This window comes from Triticum aestivum, chromosome 3A (genome assembly GCF_018294505.1).
Source record: "Triticum aestivum cultivar Chinese Spring chromosome 3A, IWGSC CS RefSeq v2.1, whole genome shotgun sequence".
NCBI classification, from domain to species: domain Eukaryota; kingdom Viridiplantae; phylum Streptophyta; class Magnoliopsida; order Poales; family Poaceae; genus Triticum; species Triticum aestivum.
Genome location: NC_057800.1, coordinates 1,224,316 through 1,248,439, shown reverse-complemented (window position 1 = coordinate 1,248,439; position 24,124 = coordinate 1,224,316). Strand labels below are relative to the sequence as shown.

The window sequence follows — 24,124 nt, the reverse complement described above, 5'->3', positions numbered from 1 at the left end:
AGTAGAACTTGATGAGGTAAGTGTACCTGCTCCCTTATTGGAAAGTAGTTCATCACAGAAACCGGTTCCTGTGACATCTACACCAATTAGTGAGGAAGCTAATGATGACGACCATGAAACTTCAGATCAAGTTACTACCGAACCTCGTAGATCAACCAGAGTAAGGTCCGCACCAGAGTGGTATGGTAATCCAGTTCTGGAGGTCATGTTACTTGACCATGATGAACCTACGAACTATGAAGAAGCAATGATGAGCCCAGATTCCGCAAAATGGCTTGAGGCCATGAAGTCTGAGATGGGATCCATGTATGAGACCAAAGTGTGGACTTTGGTTGACTTGCCCGATGATCGGCAAGCAATTGAGAATAAATGGATCTTCAAGCAGAAGAAGACTGACGCTGACGGTAATGTTACTGTCTACAAAGCTCGACTTGTTGCAAAAGGTTTTTGACAAGTTCAAGGAGTTGACTACGATGAGACCTCCTCACCCGTAGCGATGCTTAAGTCCGTCCAAATCATGTTAGCAATTGCCGCATTTTATGATTATGAAATTTGGCAGATGGATGTCAAAACTGCATTCCTGAATGGATTTCTGGAAGAAGAGTTGTATATGATGCAACCGGAAGGTTTTGTCGATCCAAAGGGAGCTAACAAAGTGTGCAAACTCCAGTGATTCATTTATGGACTGGTGCAAGCCTCTTGGAGTTGGAATAAATGCTTTGATAGTGTGATCAAAGCATTTGGTTTTATACAGACTTTTGGAGAAGCATGTATTTACAAGAAAGTGAGTGGGAGCTCTGTAGCATTTCTGATATTATATGTGGATGACATATTACTAATTGGAAATGATATAGAATTTTTGGATAGCATAAAGGGATACTTGAATAAGAGTTTTTCAATGAAAGACCTCGGTGAAGCTGCTTACATATTGGGCATTAAGATCTATAGAGATAGATCAAGACGCTTAACTGGACTTTCACAAGCACATACCTTGACAAAGTTTTGAAAAAGTTCAAAATGGATCAAGCAAAGAAAGGGTTCTTGCCTGTGTTACAAGGTGTGAAGTTGTGTAAGACTCAATGTCCGACCACCGCAGAAGATAGAGAGAAAATGAAAGATGTTCCCTATGCTTCAGCCATAGGCTCTATCATGTATGCAATGTTGTGTACCAGACCTGATGTGTGCCTTGCTATAAGTCTAGCAGGGAGGTACCAAAGTAATCCAGGAGTGGATCACTGGACAGCGGTCAAGAACATCCTGAAGTACCTGAAAAGGACTAAGGATATGTTTCTCGTATATGGCGGTGACAAAGAGCTCGTCGTAAATGGTTACGTTGATGCAAGCTTTGACACTGATCCGGACGATTCTAAATCGCAAACCGGATACGTGTTTACATTGAACGGTGGAGCTGTCAGTTGGTGCAGTTCTAAACAAAGCGTCGTGGCGGGATCTACATGTGAAGCGGAGTACATAGCTGCTTCGGAAGCAGCAAATGAAGGAGTCTGGATGAAGGAGTTTATATCCGATCTAGGTGTCCTACCTAGTGCATCGGGTCCAATGAAATTTTTTTGTGACAATACTGGTGCAATTGCCTTGGCGAAGGAATCCAGATTTCACAAGAGAACCAAGCACATCAAGAGACGCTTCAATTCCATTCGGGATTTAGTCCAAGTGGGAGATATGAAAATTTGCAAGATACATACGGATCTGAATGTTGCAGACCCGCTGACTAAGCCTCTTCCACGAGCAAAACATGATCAGCACCAAGGCTCCATGGGTGTTAGAATCATTACTTTGTAATCTAGATTACTGACTCTAGTGCAAGTGGGAGACTGAAGGAAATATGCCCTAGAGGCAATAATAAAGTTATTATTTATTTCCTTATATCATGATAAATGTTTATTATTCATGCTAGAATTGTATTAACCGGAAACATAATACTTGTGTGAATACATAGACAAACAGAGTGTCACTAGTATGCCTCTACTTGACTAGCTCGTTGATTAGAGATGGTTATGTTTCCTAGCCATAGACATGAGTTGTCATTTGATTAACGGGATCAAATCATTAGGAGAATGATGTGATTGACATGACCCATTCCGTTAGCTTAGCACTTGATCGTTTAGTATGTTGCTATTGCTTTCTTCATAACTTAGACATGTTCCTATGACTATGAGATCATGCAACTCCCGTTTACCGGAGGAACACTTTGTGTGCTACCAAACTTCACAACGTAATTGGGTGATTATAGAGGTGCTATACAGGTGTCTCCAAAGGTACATGTTGGGTTGGCGTATTTCGAGATTAGGATTTGTCACTCCGATTGTCGGAGAGGTATCTCTGGGCCCTCTCGGTAATACACATCACTTAAGCCTTGCAAGCATTGCAACTAATGAGTTAGTTGCGGGATGATGTATTACGGAGCGAGTAAAGAGACTTGCCGGTAACTATATTGAACTAGGTATTAAGATACCGACGATCGAATCTCGGGCAAGTAACATACCGATGACAAAGGGAACAACGTATGTTGTTATGCAGTCTGACCGATAAAGATCTTCGTCGAATATGTAGGAGCCAATATGAGCATCCAGGTTGCGCTATTGGTTATTGACCGGATACGTGTCTCAGTCATGTCTACATTGTTCTCGAACCCGTAGGGTCCGCACGCTTAACGTTACGATGACAGTTTCATTATGAGTTTATATGTTTTGATGTACCGAAGGTTGTTCGGAGTCCCGGATGTGATCACGGACATGACGAGGAGTCTCGAAATGGTCAAGACATGAAGATTGATATATTGGAAGCCTATGTTTGGACATCGGAAGTGTTCCGAATGAAATCGGCATTTTACCGAAGTACCGAGAGGTTACCAGAACCCCCCGGTAACCTAATGGGCCTTAATGGGCCTAGGGGAGCAAGAAGAGAGGAGGCCAAGGGGCAGCCGCGCGCCCCTCCCCCCCCCCCCAAGTCCGAATTGGACAAGGAGGGGGGGCGGCGCCCCCCTTTCCTTTCCCCTCTCTCTCTCCTTCCCCCCCAAGTCCTAGTCCAACATAGAAAAGGGGGGGAGTCCTACTCCCGGTAGGAGTAGGACTCCTCCTGGCGCGCCCCTTGCCTTGGCCGCACCTCCTCCCTCTTGCTCCTTTATATACGGGGGCAGAGGGGGCACCCTAGAGACACAACAATTGATCATTGATCTTTTAGCCGTGTGCGGTGCCCCCCTCATGCAATGTTATCAATCCTACTCATGCAATGTTTGAGGGTGAAACTAATGCATAAAAATTGGGTAATGAATGGGATATGATCAAAGTGTGAACTTGCCTGCAATGTTGATAAAGATGATTCACACTCATAACTCTTGATAGCTCTACTCGTCACACTCCGGTCAGTCTACCGTAAGCAAGCAATAGTAACCACACATAAGCAATCATTCAAAAGATCGAAAAGAACGAAGAAGACGATTTAGAAAGCTTCAAAACCAAGCAAATAACTCTTGCAACATAAAACAAATTTCTAACAGTACCAAAATTATATGAATTTGGTCTTATCAGAAAGTGTAGCTCAAGAGCTTCAATTTGCAAAAAGAATCAACTAAATCGGAGCTACGAAACTCAAGTTACGATCAAACGAAGTTTGAATCTAAATCTGATCTAATTCAAATTTTAAACTTTCAAAAACATGTTTGAGTTGGATTACTGGATAGAGGTGATCATAACGAAGAAGTGGGCATTGGTTTCGTTGAATTTGGATAAAAGGGTAAAAAGTAGTGATCGTTTGAAGATTAGGGACTAATCTGTAAACAAAATCATCACCGATAGGTCCCTGGCCGGAATTAAAATAGAAAAAGAAAAAGGCTAAATAACGAACGTTCGTTACCAGACGCTAACGAATGAAATCATTCGCTGCGAAAAGCTAACGAGGGAACGCTCGCTAAATAGGACTAACTAAACAGAAAACCGATCTAAAAGGAAAAAACCAGATCGGGTTTTTATTGCGGTTTTTTTATCGGTTCGTGCGGTTTTCTTAGAAAAACCGGCGGCGGCGGTTTCCGGCGGCAGCGGCGGATCAGCGATGGCGGCGCGCGGGCAGGGCGAGGCGCGGGCAGCGGCGGCGCGAGCTAGGCGGCGCGGTAGGGTACGGACGAGGCGGCGGCGGCGCGAGATGTGCGGTGGCGACAGCGTGATGCGAAAAGGAGGGGCGGGGCGGCGGATCTCGCCTTTTAAGGGCGAGGGGAGGAGGTGGCGTGGAGGAGGGGGCGCGGGGTTGACGCGGAGTCCGGCCGGACTCCGGCTGGCGGCGGCGATGCTCGGGACTCTGTCCCGAGCTTGGGAGCGGTGCGGCGCGGCTGGGCTGCGGCCTGGCCCGGTTGGCTGGGCCGGCCCAGTTCTGGGAGAAGTTCTTTTTTTTTAATAAAGATTTTTTCAGACAAACAAAACAGATAAAACAAATAGAAATAAAAATATTATATAGGCATATAATATACCAAAATTTGCAGAAAAAGATTTTTTACAACATGGACATTTTTATAATGCCAAATAAAATCCACACAAATTCAGATAATCCAAAGAGTGCTACTGCCCTAATAATATCCAATAAAAACCATTTAAAAATACGAAAATTAATTCAAATTTATTTCTCTCCAAATTTCTGATGTAGGGAATCATATTACCCTATTTTTCATATATTTTATTTTTGGAGAAAAATAATTTGAATAAAACTCAAATAACTCCAAATTGAAAATAAATTCAAAAGAACTTTGAATTTAATTCTTTGAAACTTTCAACTCATATTTCATATGTTTTGAAGAAGTCATTTTATCTTCGCTCGTGAAAATCATTGAGTTGCATAAAGTTCCTGGGTTGGAAATATTTTCCAAATGAAATTCAAATATTTTCAACACCCCTTGTCATTTAAATAAATGGAAGAAGTCATGTCATCTTCTCTCCAGGGTTTTGTGGTGAAAAGAATTTGAATTCACGGAGATCATAAAATGCAAAAATGAAAGTTTGGGAAAGTCCTTTTATTCCCTCTCATCTAACTTTCAAAAGGTTCGAATTTCACTCACTTTCAATCAATCAATCAAATCTATCTATTTATTATAACATTCGATAATTTAGAATTTTGGGATGTTACACTAGCAGGAGGACAGAGCAGTAGCTGCAACATTCTGAACCTTCTTTTAGAACTGATGAAAGGAAGCATCTCCACATTTGGATTTTCCATTCCATATGAATCCCTGCAGATTTCTTGTTTTGAAATAGGGATAAATGAACTTTGAAGGCTGTGTGTTTTAATATACTCTATACTTGAGGCCCCTCGATCACTGCCCGTTTTCTCTGCACATTACCTTTGAGGAGATTTTTTTTACACAGAGAATATGATTTTTGCTTCTTTATGGAGCAATTTTGAATTATTTGTAATATCCTGCAAAGATGTCACGATCTGAACCCACCAAAAAGTTATGCATCATCTGAAAATAGCACTGCCATCTGCGCAGTTTGCAATTGGCGAGTTGTATTTTCCATGACATGAACTTGCACGGTTCGCGGGAGTTCGATCATTTCGGTCTCTAAGCTGATATGTCTACGTAGGAAACTTAACCAAATATCTGGTGTTTACAACCTGCAACATATGAGTTTTATTCCCATGCTAAAACTTGCATTCTGATGCGCTGCAACTTGTGGTTTGTTCCCCTGTTTTGTTTCGAAACGTGGTTGCAAATTTATTTGTGGACACATCTTTTAGTTCTGCAGGTGAAACAAGAACAATTTTTGATTCACGAGTGGCGATGCTGATACATTCTACAGCACTGAAGCTCCAACTAGTCTTGAACAAGGAGAAACAAAATTGCCAGCAAAAAAAATTTAGGCCCAAGGAAATTTTTGTTTGGGCAGGTTGGAATCTGCCAATCTCGCCACACCAATATCCGATTTTCCGCAACAAAAAAAAAATCACGATCTCAGCAATTCATAGCAACAGAGAACATGAGAACCAAACCAACAAGAATGGCACACATAAATTCACCATACAGGTAAGCAAAAGATGAGAAAGGAACTTGGTAAATAATTATGTCTATTCCCCCTATTCCGTTTTGAGAAGAGATTCTGGATTTATTTGCAAAAGCAGGACAGAACTCCGATTCAGTTGTGGAGGTGAAACAAAAACAAATTTTGATTCGCAAATGGGGATGATGATACATTCTACAGCACCAAGAGAAAATTCATTGTTTTGTCAGGATCAGTAGGGCGGAATATGCGAATCTTGCCACCCCAAGAACCAATTTCCCACAAAAAAATTCTAGACAATCTCAGCAAAATCATAGCAACAGTGAACATGATAACCAAACCAAGGAGAAGACAAGCAAGGAGACATGTAAATAGCATCCAACTAGATGTATCTATAGAATCCAAATAGACGTAAGAAATGTTATCATTACTACATAACTCCATGGTGTACGATATGGTAAAAGAATCCCCTGTATCTTATGTCTCTCCAGTATCAATGTCCCATGTTTATGGGTCGACGAACCCAGGCCTGACTCATGTATGCCTTCCCTTTCCACTGGGGTATGTAGTTGTCCTCCTACCATGACATGCTGTTAAACAGCCTCATCTCGTAATCTTCAGTCAAAATTGGGCTGTCAACAGGCTATCTTCTACGCTGCTTCGATCCTCTTCTCGCCTCCGCTATGTGCCTCTCCATGTTGGCCTTCTCCCAGAGGCGCTTCATGACGAGATCCTCCTTTGTAAATTCATCTGAAACAAACAAATATATGATCATCTGTCAGCGCTAATGGATTGAACTTGAAGTTAATGGTGCACTCGCCCAATGACAACAGGAAAGAACGTGCGACTACAAAAATAGCATTGGAAATATTTCCATGCATGCAAGTTATTCTCAGCGGTACTTTACTGGTACAACTACAACTACACTGCCAGACTACAATGAACAGATGGACAGTCCTTCAAGCATCTGCGTCCCTGTTGAACATCGAACTGGGCATGTACTGCAGCTCTTATACATGTCTGACAGGCACATTACACGTACATACTCATGCCCAATCTCCATGTTCATACAGGTGTCACCTTGTCCTCTTGTGCCATTGGGCATCATGGTTGTAACCAGCCTACTCATGGTTCTAAATAAGCTTGTCTTTCTATCAATGCATCGAGGTTCAAAGCTTTTTTGTGTTTTCTCTAGAAAAAAAAAATAGGTGTACTTCTTTTGACAATTCAATTTTTTTTGACCACTTGGTATGGTATAAAATCGTAATGATGACTGGAAAGGAAAAGGCACAATATTTCACAATCCCATGAGAGAGCTGACCAAGAGGTAATATGGTATGGCAAAATACTATGGTCAAACACATCAACAAATGAGAGTGGTAATTACCGATATTTTGCCATGTGTTAGCAGGCATCCTAAGGGATGTCCGAGTCAAATAGCAAGCATCCTCCCATGAATATGGTGATTTCTTTACCCGGTATCTCCAAAACCAACAAATTTGCCAAATAAGCAGCTGCCAAGAAAACAGTATACAATTAACTTCAATATGCTTCCAGTAAATTTTCAAACCTCATGCAGCTATTTACAAAGAGTTGAAACCTTAGGTCATTTGCAATTTACTCTGTTCAAGACAGTCTACAAGAGATGTACTGACCTTGCCAATTAAGTAAGGCAGAAGTATCAATTGGACACCACAGAGATTCCACACAGAAGGTTTCTGAACTCCCTGAATTTGCAAGTCGACTTCATTTCTAAGCTCATCTTCAACCTTTCTACATGAGAAACAACACTATTATGTCCAGTCATAGTAAGCCAACACAAGCGATATGCGGCAAAATGGTTAATAAGGAAATTACATCATTAATAGTAGTATCAAAAAAAGGAAAGCCTACTTGTAACAGAATGTATCTTTCTAAACAATTTAGTTTCTGAAAGGATAAACAACCTAAACAGGCAACAGAACCTATGAAGGTTGCTCAAATATTTCCAACCGCATGTACACAATACACTGGTCCCTAAACTTTTAAGATCTCATTTGAATGTAAACTACAGATGGAACTGGGCAGTGCAAACCAAAGCAGCCTTCAAATTCTCAGATATAAAATTTCAGCCCAAAATTTAAACTTATCAGATGTCATTCTTACTTATCCATCTGCTTGTTGCCCTTCTTCTTGCTTGAAATTCCTCCTGTTCGCTCAAACTCCAATGCTTTCAACCTATTTCTGTAGGCAGGAGTTTGCTTCACACTTTCGATGGCCTGCAACAAATGGAGAAATAATACATAATCTTATGTTTATGCTGACATCCAACGGCATAACAAAATGTTTATGTAGATCATTTGGCTCATAAACAGCCAGTCTGAACAGCAGACTGAAATCCCACAACCTTACTTTTGCCTTTCTGTTCCATATCCATACCTGACTATACGATGTCAACTGGTTTATGTATTGGAATGCTGACACAATTAAAAGAAGGCCAATCAACACAGAACGAGTGTCCTATCACAAACAGGAGGAGAGTTAGCTGCTGTGGTACATGAATGATGCAGAACATTGCTATTAGACATATCATTGAGAGAGAAAACTAACCGTTTTATATCCGTAGTAAGCCCTATAGTATTGAGCAGTGTTGTAGAAGAACTGAAATGAGGTCAACAAATAGCACCCGCAGATGGAATCAGTACTTAACAGTGCTCAGTTGAAAGGAAGAGCATTAACTTATCAATACTATCTAATATGGGAAACTTGTCTGGTTCTATCAAACAAGCTACTATGAATAGCCATGGTGTGGGTATCTGACGGAAGATATTTGTATAAATGCATTATTTTCAATGCTAGCCTATATTAGCATCATGCTCACATGTGCAACTTTTGTTTCATGTGTGTTGTCTTTTTTCCATCTCAACTCTGCATAACCAAACAAGTGGACTTTCTCACAGTAGACAAGAGGGCAGAAGGTAAATTTTGCAGCCACACAATGCACCAATAAGAATGTAAGAATATATGTTTCATGCTGTGGAACGCCTACTGATTAGTATCTATCTGTCATGTGATACAGTCTACTCTTCACAAGTTCACAGATGTTCCTCATGTGGAAGTACCAACATTCATTCGTTTTGCACATTCCAAGACTGAATGTGGAATGTCAACCATGTATTTAGTTTTCATCTATAATGTTAGTTCTTGCCTCCTTGGATTTCAGGAGACTCCCCATTTGATGAATTGAAAGTAAAAATTCATGGGATTTAAGGTCAGAAATAACTTCCAAGTCCCATTTAGGGGAATAAAAAAACCTGTGCTGGTCCACAAATCAAATTGAAAAGTATTCACTAGATACTTTCTCTTCTAATATTTTTTCCTTAGCATCGTAAGTGTACAGATAGACTATACATACTGAATGACTAATGGCCATGAAGCCAAATCTAACAAAAAGTAACCAGACATTTTTCTTTAAAAGGTAGATAAACAGAAACAACTTGGCATGCTGAAGCCAGACAAGGGAATGAAGGTTTACCTCCTCTGGATGTGCAACAGCATAGTCATACTTCTCCCTAGTTTCTTCATCTTTTAGTATCTGATACATAAAAATGTAGACACACTCAAGAACCAAACAGAAACTGGAAGTGCCATATTAGGAAAATAGCTGTCATGTTGAACAGGGCAGACGTAAACAGCAGTCAACACAACATCAATGTGCTCGGTAAATGGAACTCTTCATAAGTTTCATAGCCCAAATGATGAAATAGCTCAACCTCAGCATGCAACACCAACAATAATTCAGTGCACTGCACACTGCAAATTCCATATGGGAACTGCAAACTTCAGAGTGGAACTACCCATCAGAGGGCACAGTTGAATAAGAAAAATGTTCACAGCAAAATTTCAGTGGGCTCCAAGACTCCAACTACATGCTTGATAGCCTAAACTAGTGCACACGAGCGCATCGTCGCATGCCAGGTAGCCCTTAGAGCAGCTGGCTTCACAGCGGTAACTGTGTCAAACTTTCTCCTTTAGATTAGAAGAGGTGGCAACAAGGGGGAAAAGTGCTAGGCATTAATAGTGTGTTTTGCCACTGCCTAGTGACTATCTCGCCTAAGCGCACGCCAAGCACGATTAAGCGCTAGGCGTGTTATGTTGTCGCCTGGCGCCTTGGCACGCTTAAGCGCACACATAGGTGCTGTATTTTGGTTTCACTCTGGTAGCCGCTGCACTGAATTGTGCAACAATAATTAGTGAATTCTGTAAATATACCGGCGACGGCGCTAAAAGGTCGTGCGCAATACGCGGCAACTAATACATGGAATTGGGCCAGCAGATCTTGGGCAACATAAACAGTTCGGTCATTAGAAGCAGGAGATGCAGAGCTGTAAAGAAAGACAAGAAGGTGCAGGAGATGCCAGATACCTCGTAGGCATTGGCGACCTTGACGAAGAGCGCGCGCGACTCCGGGTCGGGGTTCTTGTCCGGGTGGCTGCACAGCACAACGAATCCCCAACAAATGGGTCAGGGATCTTGCCCGGGCGCAAGAACGGAGGCGGGCAGGAAGGGACGGGGGGACAAAAAGCTCACTGTTTGAGGGAGAGCTTGTAGTAGGCCTTCTTGATCTCCGACGCGTTGGCATCCTGCTTCACCCTGCGCACGCGAGCACCCATCAGACGGCGGGCAAGCCGAGGAAGGGGATGGGTAAGAGGCGACGGGGGGTTACCCGAGGAGGTCGTAGCAGTCGTCCTCGTCGCAGTAGATGGCGTCGGCGGCCGGGACGAGGAGGGAGACGGCGACGAGGAGGAGGAGGACGGGGAGGGGGGCGGCGGCGGCCATGGACGGCGGCGGATCTGCCTCGCCGTCGGAGGGGGAGTGGCGAGATCTATCGGCTGGGTCAGACCTGTCCTCGGGACGGGAGAGGGGCCGGCCGGGTGAAGGAAGCTCATGGGAAAAACATTCCTCTTCCAGTTTTTTTCTCTTTATTTTTTGCTTTAGCTAATTCTATCTTGAAATTGTTCCAAACAAATATGTTTTGAAAACACATATTTGCCGAATTCTAGGCGCTGGTACAAAATTGGCTCCGTTACGAATTTCAGACACCGGTCAAAATTCGGCTTCTTTTACAAAAATGTTTGGCATTGGCATTATTTAGTCAGTGTCATGTCGGCATGGTGTGCCAAAGTTTTTGAAATGGGGAATCGTAATGCGAACTGAGCGTAAATCGGATGGTTAGGTTCCTTGCGGAACCATCGGAGTTCAGGTTCTGTACTTGGCATTGGCGCTCGTATTTTTCTGAATTTATTTCAGGTTTTTCTAGTGATGTTCGTTGAGTGAATTGCAAAAAGCATCGACATTGAAGGCTAGGGTTGCAGAAATCACAAGTCTATAGTTTTGTGCCCCAAAACACTAATTCCCAGGCTAATTTTTTACAGAAATCACAAGTCGCTCGGTTCGATCATTTTAAGTTGGATTATGACAGGTGGGACCCGCTTTTGTCGACGTGGCATAACTGTTCATCCGTTCGGCTCGATAGACGCCGTCAGACGCCGTGCGCGGGCCGACTCGAGCCGGAACCCCTTTTGACCGGTCCATCTCCGCTAGCTCTTCTCCATCTCTTTCCCTTCCCCGCACCCTCTCTCCTCAGACATGACGACGGCGAGTGGCGGCGGCGACTGCGGTGGGCCTGCCGGTGGCGGAGACGACAGACCACCGGAGGCGGATCTCTGCAGCAGCTCAAACCCCGGCGCCCCTTCGGACAGCAGCCCCAACCCCAGCCCCAGGCACTCGCTCGAGTTCGCGTCGGCTAGATCTTGGGCCAGGGCCGTGAAGGCGGATCCGACGGAAAGCCACCGGTGGGGCTCGTCATTCGGTGGCGTCTAGTAAGTTAACCTCATTTGTACAGATTCTAGGGTTAGGGTTAGAATTAGGGTTAGGATTCGGCGGCTGGATCTTGGGTTGTATGTATGTGTGGTTATTTTGATTTGCAGTATTAAACCCTAGCTTGTGTCATATTAGAGCAGTGCCATTGTTATTTTGATTTTGGCTGCTGAAACACTCAATTTGATTTTGGGGGAGGGGCAGGGGAGTAGCCCACTGGCATAGACTCATATATGTGTCATATTAATTTTATTTAGTTGATATGTAGCAATGTGAACTGTTAATTAAAGCAGTGCCAATAGAGAACACATTAGAGTAGCTTATTTTGTTAATATGTAGTGTTAATTAGAGTACATTAGAGTATCTACATCTGTAGTTATGCATTGTTAATTAGAGCAGTGCCAATAAAGGGCAAATTAGAGTAGCTTCTTTTGTAGTTATGCATTGTTAATTAGAGCAGTGCCAATAGAAAATTAGAGTAGCTTCTTTTGTAGTTATGTATTGTTAATTAGAGCAGTGCCAATAAGAGCAAAGTATAGTAGCTTCTTTTGTAGTTATGCATTGTTAATTAGAGCAGTGCCAATAAGAGCAAAGTATAGTATTTTTTGTTAATATGCAGTGTTAATTAAGGTTTATTACTGTGAACTTTTTTATAGTAATTATGCAATGTTAATTAGAATTGTTGTTTTATCTTGTTGTCTAGTTTGGATGATGTTGTTTGGGAAGTTAGAATGCACTTCCATGAAAGAGACAACTTGGAGAGATCCCTCTGCATTTCAGACATCACATATCACAATTTGGTAGCATTAATAGAGACAGAGGGATATGGGCTGAATGATTACATTTACTTTGTGAGGGAGCCTGGTGTGGGTATTGAAGGATTGGTAGAAATTTCTGATGATGACAAGGTGGATGAAATGCTTGACCATATTGCTAATAAGGATCAGACTGTAGTGAATTTGACAGTGATTAGGGCCATTGATCCAAGACCTGCAGATTTGAATTCAGGCTATTTGTATGAGGAGCAGGTTCCTTTGAGTGAATTAGGAGGAAAACCTGTCTATGAAGTCAATCCTTCTGGAGTTCTATTCAGATCACCTGAGAAATCAAACAAACAGAGGCAGTCAGAGCCACTTCAGTTCTTTTCCACACAACAGAGCACAAACTTAGATATTGCTATGGAGCAAGATGAGCAGGAGACAATAATGGAGCTAAAGAGGAGAACCAAGATTGAGAACTTTAGGAAACATAAGGAGGCATCTGAGCATGTTTAAATGGTTAAGAAAAAACTACCAGTTCTTCTAACTGAAGATGACTCTGATCTGGATGCAGATGAGGACTTTGTTAACAGGCTTAATGATTTGAGGAGGCAGAGAGAGGACCCACTCCTTCATTTTGAAGGAGACACTGATGTGGATGAAGTGTATGGGGAAGATGAGGAAGAGGAGCAAGTGGAGCCAGTGGAGGAGGATGGGCAGATGGAGCATGAGGAGGAGCAGGTGGAGCAACAACATGAGCAACCAAAGAGGAAGGAAAAAAGAAAAGGGCCAACCAAGAGGTCGCATTCAAGCTTGGAGCAAAGATTTGAGGATGTGTGGGTACCATCATCAGATGAGGAGATAGATGTAGGTGATTTGAAGCAGGAATATGATGATGGAGCTGAGAATGCACCTTTTATTCTGCCCAGTGGAAGGAAGAGCAGAGCATATATAAAGCACAACCAAGGAAGTGGTACAGTGAAGAAAGAGAGAACCCAGAGGAGCAGTTTTGTAGAAAGCTTTGTTTCCTTAATGTGTACCAATTTAGGAGAGCACTTCAGACGTTTCACATAAGTCAGAATAGGAACTATATATGACTTCCACAGAAACTGCAATGACAACATCATAGTTGTGTGCACTAATGTAAAATGTCATTTCTACATTGCAGCTTCTGTTGTTGCAAATGAAAGTTCTGTTTGCATAAGAAAGGTTAATTTTCTGCACACATGCCCAGCAGTAGCAGAGAATACCAAGGTCACAGGAAAATGGGTGGCACACCAGTGTGAGGATATGCTGAGAATTGATATTGGCACACCAATCACCACAATAATGCAGAATTTGAAGAAGAAATATGGAGTAGAGATCTCAACCCATATGGCCTATAGGGCTAGGAAACAAGCATTGAAGGTTGTCCAAGGAGACCAGGGAGGTCAATACACTAGGATTAGAGATTATTTGCAGGCTGTTTTGGACACAAACCCAGGCCAAGGAGAAGAGCTGCACCTACTCCTACTGCACCTACTGCTCCTCCCAGGAGGTCTCCCAGGAAGAATGCTACCCCAGTACCTACTGCTCCTCCAAGGAGGTCTCCCAGGAAGAAAACTACCCCAGTTGGTATATCTTCTACATCTGCTGTAGGCCATAGGGGAACATTTCATGCTCCAAGACAGACTAGAAGGAAGAGGACAGTTTCCTACAAGATGAAAGAGTACCTATATGCTTCTGGTAACTAGATGTTGCCTTTGTTGGCTGTTTGAACTAGATGCCTTTGTTGGCTATTCAATAGATGCCTTTGTTGGCTGTTAAACTAGATGCCTTTGTTGGTAGGTTTGAACCAGATGTTGAACTAGATGCCTTTGTTGGCAGGTTTGAACCAGATGTTGAACTAGATGCCTTTGTTGGCTGCTTTGAACCAGATGTTGAACTAGATGCCTTTGTTGGCTGCTTTGAACCATATGTTGAACTTGTTGCCTTTTGATGGTTGTTGAACTTCATGCTGGATGTTGATTGTAGTTGCACCTAAATGAGTAATAGTTGATGCCTTTTGTTGCCTTTTGATGGTTATTGAACTTGAATGCATGATGTTGGTGCTTGTTGAACTTGTTGCCTTTTGTGTTAGTTTGTTGATGCTTGTTGAACTTGTTGCCTTTTGGGTCCCTTGATGTCGAAAAACCACCTAACTGAGTCTAGGGTGCCTCGACGTCGAAACAACCACCTAAATGAGTCTAGGGTGCCCCGACGTCGAAAAATCCACCTAAATGAGTCTAGGGTCCCTCGACGTCGAAAAATCCACCTAAATGAGTCTAGGGTGCCTCGACGTCAAAACAACCACCTAAATGAGTCTAGGGTGCCTCGACGTCGAAAAATCCACCTAAATGAGTCTAGGGTGCCTCGACGTCGAAAAATCCACCTAAATGAGTCTAGGGTGCCTCCACGTCGAAAAAACCACGTAAATAAGTCTAGGGTGCCTCGATGTTGAAACAACCACCTAAATGAGTCTAGGGTGCCTCGACGTCGAAAAATCCACCTAAATGAGTCTAGGGTGCCTCGACGTCGAAACAACCACCTAAATGAGTCTAGGGTGCCTCGACGTCGAAAAATCCACCTAAATGAGTCTAGGGTGCCTCAATGTCGAAAAAACCCACCTAAATGAGTCTAGGGTGCCTCCACGTAGAAAAATCCACCTATATGAGTCTAGGGTGCCTCGACGTCGAAAAAACCACCTAAATGAGTCTAGGGTGCCCCGACATCGAAAAACCCACCTAAATGAGTACAATATAGGGCTATTTCAGATATACAAATCCACATCGAAATTCATCACATTCAGCATATTGGGAGATCCATACATAAGCAATACATAACTAATAAGTAGCATAATTGGGGGATCCATACATGACCATTACATAACTAATACGTAGCATAACTGGGAGATCCATACATGAACATTACGTAACTAATAAGTAGCATAATTTGGAGATCCATACATGACTAATAAGTAGCATAATTGGGAGATCCATACAGGACCATTACATAACTAATAAGGAGATCCATACATGACCATGAACTCCATGACCATTACTGCCCAGTGTGGCTCATTCATCTAAGATTGCCTTGATCCCATTCAGATTGGCATTGGTGTGCTCCATAACCTTCTCAAGCTCATCAATGTGGGCCTGCAACTTAGTCTTCTCTCCAGCAAGCTTCAACTTCATGTTCCTAATGACACTGGCTTGAGATACTGTCAGGTTCTTAACCATGTCATACTTCTCCTGGAGCTTGCTCTCATCAGGCTTCCTTTCCATCTAGGCCCTCCTCTCATTCTCATCCAAAAGGGTTGAACATCTCCAACCAACTTGTCATAATTAACTGGCCTGCAGCTTGATCTTCTCTTGTGTCAGTTTGTGAACAGCAAATGAGTTCATCAGATTGTCCTCAGTCCTGTTTCTCTTGGACTATTCATACATATCCCACAACTTGGACAGTGCATTCTTCATTGTAGCTGGCCAAGATGGATCAATCCATTCAACTAGTCCACAGTTTTTAGTAAATTACAGTGTTAAACAACAAGATATAAGCTACATGCCAAGATGAGTTCTTTACTAATAAAAAGTAGGCACTCCAACCAGTACCAACAATTAGGCAATCTAAATAATGAGTGCTTACTAACTAAAAGCAACTAGGCCAGCAGTACTTAATAACAATTTTTAATGAGTGCTTCCAATCCCATGCACATGCTGACATATAAACAAACCTCACTTGTCCACACTGTCACATGCTGACATATTAACAAATGACCTCACTGATCCACACTGTCATATGCTCACATATAAACAAATGAACATGCCACAACACTATGCACATATGCTCACATATAAACAATGACTTCACTGAGCCAACAAGCATTGGGCACATATTTAAACAGCCTAACTAAAAAGTCAGATATGCTAACTACCAATATCAGTACTAAACAAATGACCAAATGATCAGAAGGGATTGCATGATTGAACTCATTGCAGAAATCTAAGTTAAATTGCGTACCTGGTGACGTCCATGTATTTGCCGATCTTCTCGGCAGTGTCAAGGTCCACCAGAACGCAGGCAATGCCTTGGCATGCATCTGCCATGGGACCTATATCGTTCGTCGTATATTGAGCGAAAATAATACCATACCCCCCGCCGTCTCGGACATATTGCGACGCCTGTGCCAAAGTCCCCAATTGTATTAAGCAGACAAGGATTAACCCTCTGATGTCAGTACCATTAAGTGCAACCTTGGTACACCTAAAATTGCAAAGTGAAGTTGGCTTTAGAATAGCCAGACAGATTGAAAGAATCAACATATAGCTTAATTTCCTTACCCGTCAGGAAAGACAAGACCTGTAAAACTGCTCCCCGATGAGTTCTTCGCTTGGTAATAAAGAGATTGTCCCTGCAAAACCGAACGGCGAGAGTTAGTTTGCTGAAGAATGAGAGTTTGCTTGGGTATACCCCAATGGAAAGTTTGCACGACTCTTAAAGTTACTTAAAAAGAGTATTCTTGTACATTCGCGATCAACTAATTCTAATCACTCTTTCCCCAACGGATCAAACAAGAAATCGGAACAAACTAATCTTTTTGATTGAAGAGATGACTTCTAATCTCCACCTTTAATCTGCGTTGAAATCCATAAATTTTCTAGGTGGGGTGTACCGAAGCAAAACTTGAAGGATTATGTATATGCTCCCTTGTGGTTCATTAGATATGTTCATTTTTCACCATCAATTCTGTAGGTACGTACCACAATTTGTTGCTTGTTTCCCAGCGTGATCACCGTGGGGAACGACCGATCAACCGTGCTTGCCCCAACGGTGATGGCCCACGGTGAAGTGTTCCTGATGGTCCGCGACCTGGGCCCTTCGTTGCCACCTGCATACACCACAGTGATCCCCTTCTGAACCGCGTGAAGAGCACCGAATGAGTTCTCTTCGGAAGTGAGGGACAACGATAGTACGTCCACACCATCGTGGATTGCATCGTCGATAGCGGCGAGAATTGCCGCCGTGCTGCCTTCGTTGGTTCTGCCCGTGCCCCAAAGGGACTTGTACACCGCGATGCGAGCATGTGGCGCGCCTCCCCGTGCAACTCCCTGGGCGAGGCCGTTGAAGCTGGCTCCCTCCACCATTGAGCCCGCCGCAGTGGACGCACAGTGTGTGCCATGGCCATTATGGTCGCGGGGCGAGAGCGTGTCTATCTTGAGGACCTCATCAGACACTCCGGCGCTGTAGAACCGCGCGCCGATGATCTTGCGGCTACAGTTGTTGATGCCCCAGTCTGGCCCCAGTTGGCACTTCCCTTTCCACCTTGACGGTATTGGCCCATACCCTTCATCGTTGAAGCTTCTCGACTCCGGCCATATCCCTGATTAGCGAGTTTGTATAAGAAACTATGACAAATTAAAATTAGGGTAACCATCTCTATTGACTTGAAAAATCAATTGTTGATAGCCATCACGATCAGGACTACTTATCTCTTTTCCCTAAAGAAAGAGACTTCTTATCTCTTTTGCAATTGGTCCTCTAAAAAAATTGCAACATTTAATTAGAATACTAACCGGTGTCAACCACCCCGATGATTACATCCTCTCCATAGTTGCTTCCCTTGACTAGCCCATTGCTAGTACCAGTCATCTGGTAGTTGAGGCCAAGAAAGTCCCAACTTCGCGTGGTGGCCGTCGTGTGAATTTTGTTCTTTTCGACGCTGATGACCTCCGGAACCTCTGCACACATGCCTCACATATACTATGATGCAAGTGAAACCGGGAGATTTATAATTAGGTTAGATGGTCACGACGCTGCCGACCTGCAAGTTGTTTTGCTTGCTCCGGTGTGAGCATGGCGGCGAAGCCCGAGAAGCCGTGCTTGTAGTTGTACACCACGGAGGCCATAGATTCTTCCTTGCTTCCGAGAAGAGTGGTGAGCATGTCATGGTGTGAAGCCACGACGTGGTCGGGGTGATCATGCTTCACTTCGCCCAGGTAAACTATGTAGAGCTAAATACAACAGATGCAGAGGGTTAGCTTGTATGGAGCTTGCACCACCATTAATTAATTAAATAAACAGAAATTACCTCGTATGAAGAGGGTTGCCTCTTTGTCGTGCTGGTCTTCGTTGGTTGGTCCCAGCAATTTGGATGAAAATCCTTGTCTAGGCTATCTCGAGCCGAACATGATGGCGCTGGTATGAGGGTGTTTATCCCTTCTTCAAGGTGTTTCTGCGAAAGAAGTCGATTTAGACGTAGGTGTTAATTTCATATCTTGTAACGGTTTGTTCATGATTACCTTTGTTGAATTTGTTATGTACTTTGCTTAATAATAAATAAAAATGGTTGTATGCATAATTGATGCAGAGGTTGGTGGTTCAACCACCTTTGCAAAAGAAGAAGAAGAAAAACAAATTACCTCGTGAGATGATCCTCCGTGTACTCTGCATAACAACATGCAAAGGCAGACCAGTAGCACCGAAGCTACGCATAAGCGCCGCGAGGAAGAAGAGAAACCCATTGTTTCAGCTATTGGTTCTCAGGTGCACTGTGATGGGTCTCATCACTGCTATTGAGGGCTCGTATTTATAGTAGACGCTGTGGTGCATAGAAATGTTGCTTTAGTTGAATTTGTCCAGATTGAACTTTGATCTCTCAGTTCAGACTTTTCTCCAACATAAAGTTATGGATGTCCGAAAGGTTCGAATTTTCTTCATCTGAATTATTTGCAGTTTCTTCTGAGAACAAAATAAATGAGCATGGGCATCAAGGTGCCCACACGGTGCACCCGACGTCAATTATGCTCATAATGACCAACAGACTTTTTCTCTAGTTTTTTTGCGGGTGAAAGTTATGGATCTTTGAAAGGTTTGAGTTTCCCTTATCTACATTTCTACATTTCTTAGGGGGGGGGGGGGGGGGGGGGGATGGAGGGGGAATGAGCAAAGCACGTGGTCATGTAAACACTACTAGAAAAAGGGCTATAGATGGGATTGACACTAATGGCGCACCAGACAAGCGGTGCGCCATTAGTATATACTAATGGTACTAATGGCACACCACCTTCTGATACCATTAGAGCTGAAACTACTAATGTCGCACCTGACCCAGGGTGCGCCATTAGTATCAATTTTTTTTTGAACTAGTGCGCCTGTCCAAACATACTAATGGCGCATCCAGACATAGTGCGCCATTACTAGTTGTAACTAGTAATGGCGCACCTGTCGGAAAGTGCGCCACTAATGTTTTTTTTTATTATATTTTTTATTCCTTTTTTTGCAAAACTACTAATAGCGCACTGTTCGACCGTGCGCCATTACTAGTCACTTTGGAACAGTGCGCCATTAGTATATTTTTTTTTGCAAAACTACTAATGGCGCACCATCAGAAGGTGCGCCATTAGTAACCTGGATTACTAATGGCGCATTTAGTGTTGGTGTGCCATTAGTAAGTGGGCAGCAACAATATATTTTGGACAGCCTCTCCTACCCACACTCACTTTCTCCCCACTTCATTCTCTCCACCTCCTCCTTGTCTCGGGTGCCTCCTCTTTTTCACCTCATTTCCACCATAGATTCATTCAATTTAAGTGGTTAAATTACCTTGTTTTGATAGGTAAGTAAGGAGAGAAGCTATATTTATGTTGTTCTCCCTACAACAATGTGCACATGCACTTTTTATGGCCTAGCTAGATCTATGTATATTCGTGGTGTTGCATATGTTTGTGGTGTTGCATATGTGTTTGTGTTTGGAGGTGTACCGGTATTTGAAATGCGATAGTTGCCAATATTTTGACGGAATGTTGATTCATTTCCGTTTCGGCGAGAATTTTGGCATTAAGCATTCTTTTTTGTCCTATTTTTAGGGAAAGTCATGCCAAATTTTTTCTTGGTTCTAAAATATCGTTTTGCTCTACCCCGCAGGCGACCATGGTCCGCACGATGACCGAAGGCATCGTGAATAGGTTTTTGAGGTCCGCGAAGGCCGAGATGCTTCAAAAGAACGAGACGGAGATAAGATGTCCGTGTCGAAGATGCAAGCTGAAGAGCCTTATTGCGGACCCGGAATTCGGGCAGGTGCGGGACCACCTGCTCTTGCGTGGTTTCATGGATGGCTATCGGTGGCAAGGTGATGAAGATGACTACAAAGTCGTCCATGGGGGCCGGGCAAGAAATGAGGAAGGGCAGCAAGACAACCACCGCGGCTCGGGCGGGCGAGAAGACGAAGAATCCCCAGGAGATGATCACGACGGTGATGCTGTACACAGTCATCATGTAGAAGATGCAGGACATGATGATGAGGAAGATGCCGGAGCAGACGACGGGCATGATCATGAAGATGATAATGCCGGCGGAGCAGACGACGCTGGACCATCGATGGGCTGGGTGCATGACCCTCATATTCAAGAGCTGTTTCTCAAGCAGACGGATAACGCAAGAGCTGCCGCCCGAGAGAAAGCCAAGATGGATCAACTTGAGTTAGACGCGGTTACTTCATTGTATGAAGGATGCAGGCCCGAGGATACCCTCCTGAAAGTAACGCTCACGGCTCTGGAGATGAAGGTAAAACACAAAATGACCGACGCATGCTTCGACGAGAACATGTCATTCTGGCACGAACGTCTTCCCAAGGGGAACAAGTGCCCGACCAGTTTGGAGGAGGCGAAGAAAATCGTGTGTCCTCTGGATTTACCGCACGTGAAATACCATGTGTGCATGAACAATTGCATCATTTATCGGGACGAGCACGCGGAGTCTACCATATGTCCGGTGTGCGGCGTCACTCGATACAAGAAGAGGAAGAAAGCTCCTCGAAAAGTGGTGTGGTACTTTCCGATCACTCCTCGTCTGCAGCGGTATTTCGCGGACCCTAAGGTAGCAAAGCTCCTGCGTTGGCACACGGATAGGGAGGAGAAGAAGCAAGAAGATGACGCAAATGATCCGGAGATAGATAAAAAAGACAAGATGCTGAGTCACCCTAAGAATGCGAGCCAGTGGCAAGCGTTGAACTTCGAAGACCTAGAATTTGGGAACGATCCAAGGAACATCGTGCTGGGCGCGAGCACCGATGGAGTCAATCCGTTTGGCAGCCAGAGAAGCACACATAGCACCTGGCCTGTGTTTGTGTAGATGTACAACCTTCCCCCTGGTTGTGCATGAAGAGGAAGTACATTCACATGAGTATGCTAATTGAAGGACCGAAACAACCAGGGAATGACATCAATCTGTATCTGGGGCTGCTGAAAGAGGAGCTTGACACGCTGTGGAAAACGCCAGCCAATACGTGGGACGCCCAGAGAAAGAATATTTCCCTATGAGAGCCGTGCTGCTCACGACGGTGCACGACTATCTCGGTTACGGATATGTCGCGGGGCAGGTGGTCCACGGATTTGAGGTTATTTTCACTTTACCAGTAGTAACAAGTTCCCTAAAAAAGGAGTTGATCATCCACATATCCAGTTGGTAGAAGATGTGTGCGTACCTATCTCGATGCATCGTTACCTTGTTGCATGTACATGCTGGGATTGCGGAAAAGTGATGGCAACAACACATGATTGACTTTGATTTGGTGGTGCTACTCGAGTACCTGGTCTCGAGCTCCGGGATGAAAACCTAGGTCAAACCTAAGTTGGTTATACCTGTCGATGATGATGTTTTTGCATTGTTACCTTGCTAAAGGCATTGCTCCAATTTTCTCGGACTAGTTCTTCAGGATGAAAACTTACAATCTAGCGTTTGTTCGTTGGATCCAGTGATGGCGACGCTTGAACATCGCACCCTTCCTGAAAGCGTTGCTGTTGAAGAACATCATTATCCTTGCGGTGTTAAAAAATGGTTGGTGCAGATATGGTCATTGTTGTAGTTTGTCGGTAGCATATTTGATCACTTTGGGTTTTTTTCCTTCCTCACTTAGGCATAGATTTGGTCTTATATGACTCTGCTATTTTGCCAAGATTTTTTTATTTGTTTGCGGGCGTTGGTGTTGGTTCTATGCAGAGGCCGGTGTATGTTCATTGTGTTTGTATCTGCTTAATGTTAATTTTGAGTCAATAGAATCCACCTTTTGTCGAAAAAGCTATCCGAGAGCATCCGGGTGGTCCAGTAATAGAAATATTTATGTAATAGTTTTTACTATAATATATACAAGCTATGGGGAAGTTTCATGATGGTTTATGGTTCATGGTTCATGGACCACCCTGTCCACCCTCTAGGTACACTAGTTACTAGATAGTTTTTTTTAGCGAACTTACTAGATAGTCCGGTGCATATAGTCAAACAAGTGAGATTATGAAAGACCTATAAAATATAGCTTGATACGATCAATTTATCAACCGCTATTAAGGTATACCTATACCATTTAGAGGATCTATTGACATAGATACATCATATCATTTTTGTACAATCTTTTGTCTCAACATGCATGTCATGGGTCTCGATCGACCAATCAACTTGTATGGAACAACAGGGGTAGAATTGAATCTAGCTCCTGTCAAGAAGAGAAAAATAGATGTGCTTCACGAGTTATAATATTTGTTTATTTCAAGATAACCAAGACTCAAAATTTTACAATTATTCATCTACTACCGGAATTCATGTTTATTTTATCTTCACGAGTTATAAAACATATTTTTTCCTAATTTATTTAACACCATATGCCATTTATGGAACTAATGCAAAATTTAATTGATATAATTTCAGCAAAATGAAACACAACATGTGCTTCCATCTTTCGGTTCGAGAATTTCACGGGATAGAAATATGGTGTAAGAAATAGGCTAATAAGTAACTCTAAGGCCTCCTTTGGTTTGTAGGAATGTCATAGGATTTCTATAGGATAGGATTTGCATAGGAAAATTTCCTTTGAGGCCCTTTGGTTTGTAGGAATGGATTCCTATTCCTATATAGGATAGGAATTAATCCTTCACATTTTGGAGGAAAAAAAACATTATCTAAGACTCAATAGAAAAATTCCTATCCTATGCATCAAATGACATCTCTTTCTCTATAGGAATTGAGATACATGTCATCTCACTTCCTATGAATTTTCTATTCCTACAACATTTCCATCCTATGAACCAAAGGTGGCCTAAATGAATTGTGGATACATATGTACTTCCTCCATCCGGTGAAGAGTGTACATCTAGAAATTTTAGAACAAATTATGGAGTTAAGTAAAAAAATGCATTGGAAAGGTGTGATGAGAGAGAAGACCATGTGAGTGTGATGAGAGAGAAGTATTTTTTTTCTAACCCCCAATGAGCTAAGTGCATGTAGAAATTAAGAAGACCATGTGTAGATTGCTATTGGTCTTGATTACCGTGTGATGAGAGAGAAGTATTTTTTTCTATTTTAAAATGCATTGGGAAGATAGAAGTACACTCTTTTATGGGTAAATTTTGAAGCTAGATGTACACCTTTCACCGAACGGAGGGAGTGTCCTTTTAAAAAATGCAAGCACATATGTCAAGTTGAGGACTTAAATACGGA

General features: G+C 43.0%; 1 protein-coding gene and 1 pseudogene across 6 annotated transcripts in view; both read right to left on the bottom strand.

Annotated features, from left to right (window-relative positions):
- Positions 1–6,368: 6,368 nt before the first annotated feature.
- The window catches only part of LOC123063773 (subtilisin-like protease SBT3.10), a 70,465-nt pseudogene continuing 52,709 nt past the window's right edge, over positions 6,369–24,124 (bottom strand). Inside the window, exons 10-19 of the transcript XR_006430551.1 lie at positions 10,885–10,979; positions 10,572–10,634; positions 10,254–10,473; positions 9,517–9,576; positions 8,592–8,642; positions 8,421–8,501; positions 8,148–8,260; positions 7,658–7,775; positions 7,390–7,516; positions 6,369–6,752 (exon numbers count right to left, since the gene is read on the bottom strand). The product of XR_006430551.1 is annotated as a subtilisin-like protease SBT3.10 (transcript). The remainder of the gene's footprint in view (positions 6,753–7,389; positions 7,517–7,657; positions 7,776–8,147; positions 8,261–8,420; positions 8,502–8,591; positions 8,643–9,516; positions 9,577–10,253; positions 10,474–10,571; positions 10,635–10,884; positions 10,980–24,124) is intronic.
- On the bottom strand, positions 15,463–19,263 carry LOC123059748 (subtilisin-like protease SBT3.6). 5 transcript variants are annotated; one of them, XM_044482233.1, is made up of 8 exons: positions 19,057–19,262; positions 18,726–18,869; positions 18,459–18,648; positions 18,211–18,375; positions 17,398–18,017; positions 16,978–17,048; positions 16,658–16,900; positions 15,463–16,118 (listed from the first exon to the last, which is right to left on the bottom strand). In XM_044482233.1, the coding sequence occupies exons 1-8, from the start codon at positions 19,156–19,158 to the stop codon at positions 16,076–16,078; spliced, it is 1,578 nt and encodes a 525-aa protein (XP_044338168.1). In that variant the 5' UTR covers positions 19,159–19,262; the 3' UTR covers positions 15,463–16,075. The 5 variants fall into 5 exon arrangements, 3 of the variants coding, with proteins under 3 accessions (XP_044338168.1, XP_044338169.1, XP_044338171.1); XR_006427542.1 differs by having other exon boundaries at positions 15,772–16,145; positions 16,658–16,818; positions 19,057–19,263; XM_044482234.1 differs by having other exon boundaries at positions 15,772–16,145.

Bases quoted from the DNA above. Each gene is read 5' to 3' on its own strand.
- LOC123059748 (XM_044482233.1), bottom strand. From the start codon at position 19,158: ATGGGTTTCTCTTCTTCCTCGCGGCGCTTATGCGTAGCTTCGGTGCTA. The intron at 18,870-19,056 runs GTAATTTGTTTT...CTTCTTTCGCAG, and splicing joins ACGGAGGATCATCTCACGAG to AAACACCTTGAAGAAGGGAT. The intron at 18,376-18,458 runs GTCGGCAGCGTC...GCATGTGTGCAG, and splicing joins GCAAGCAAAACAACTTGCAG to AGGTTCCGGAGGTCATCAGC.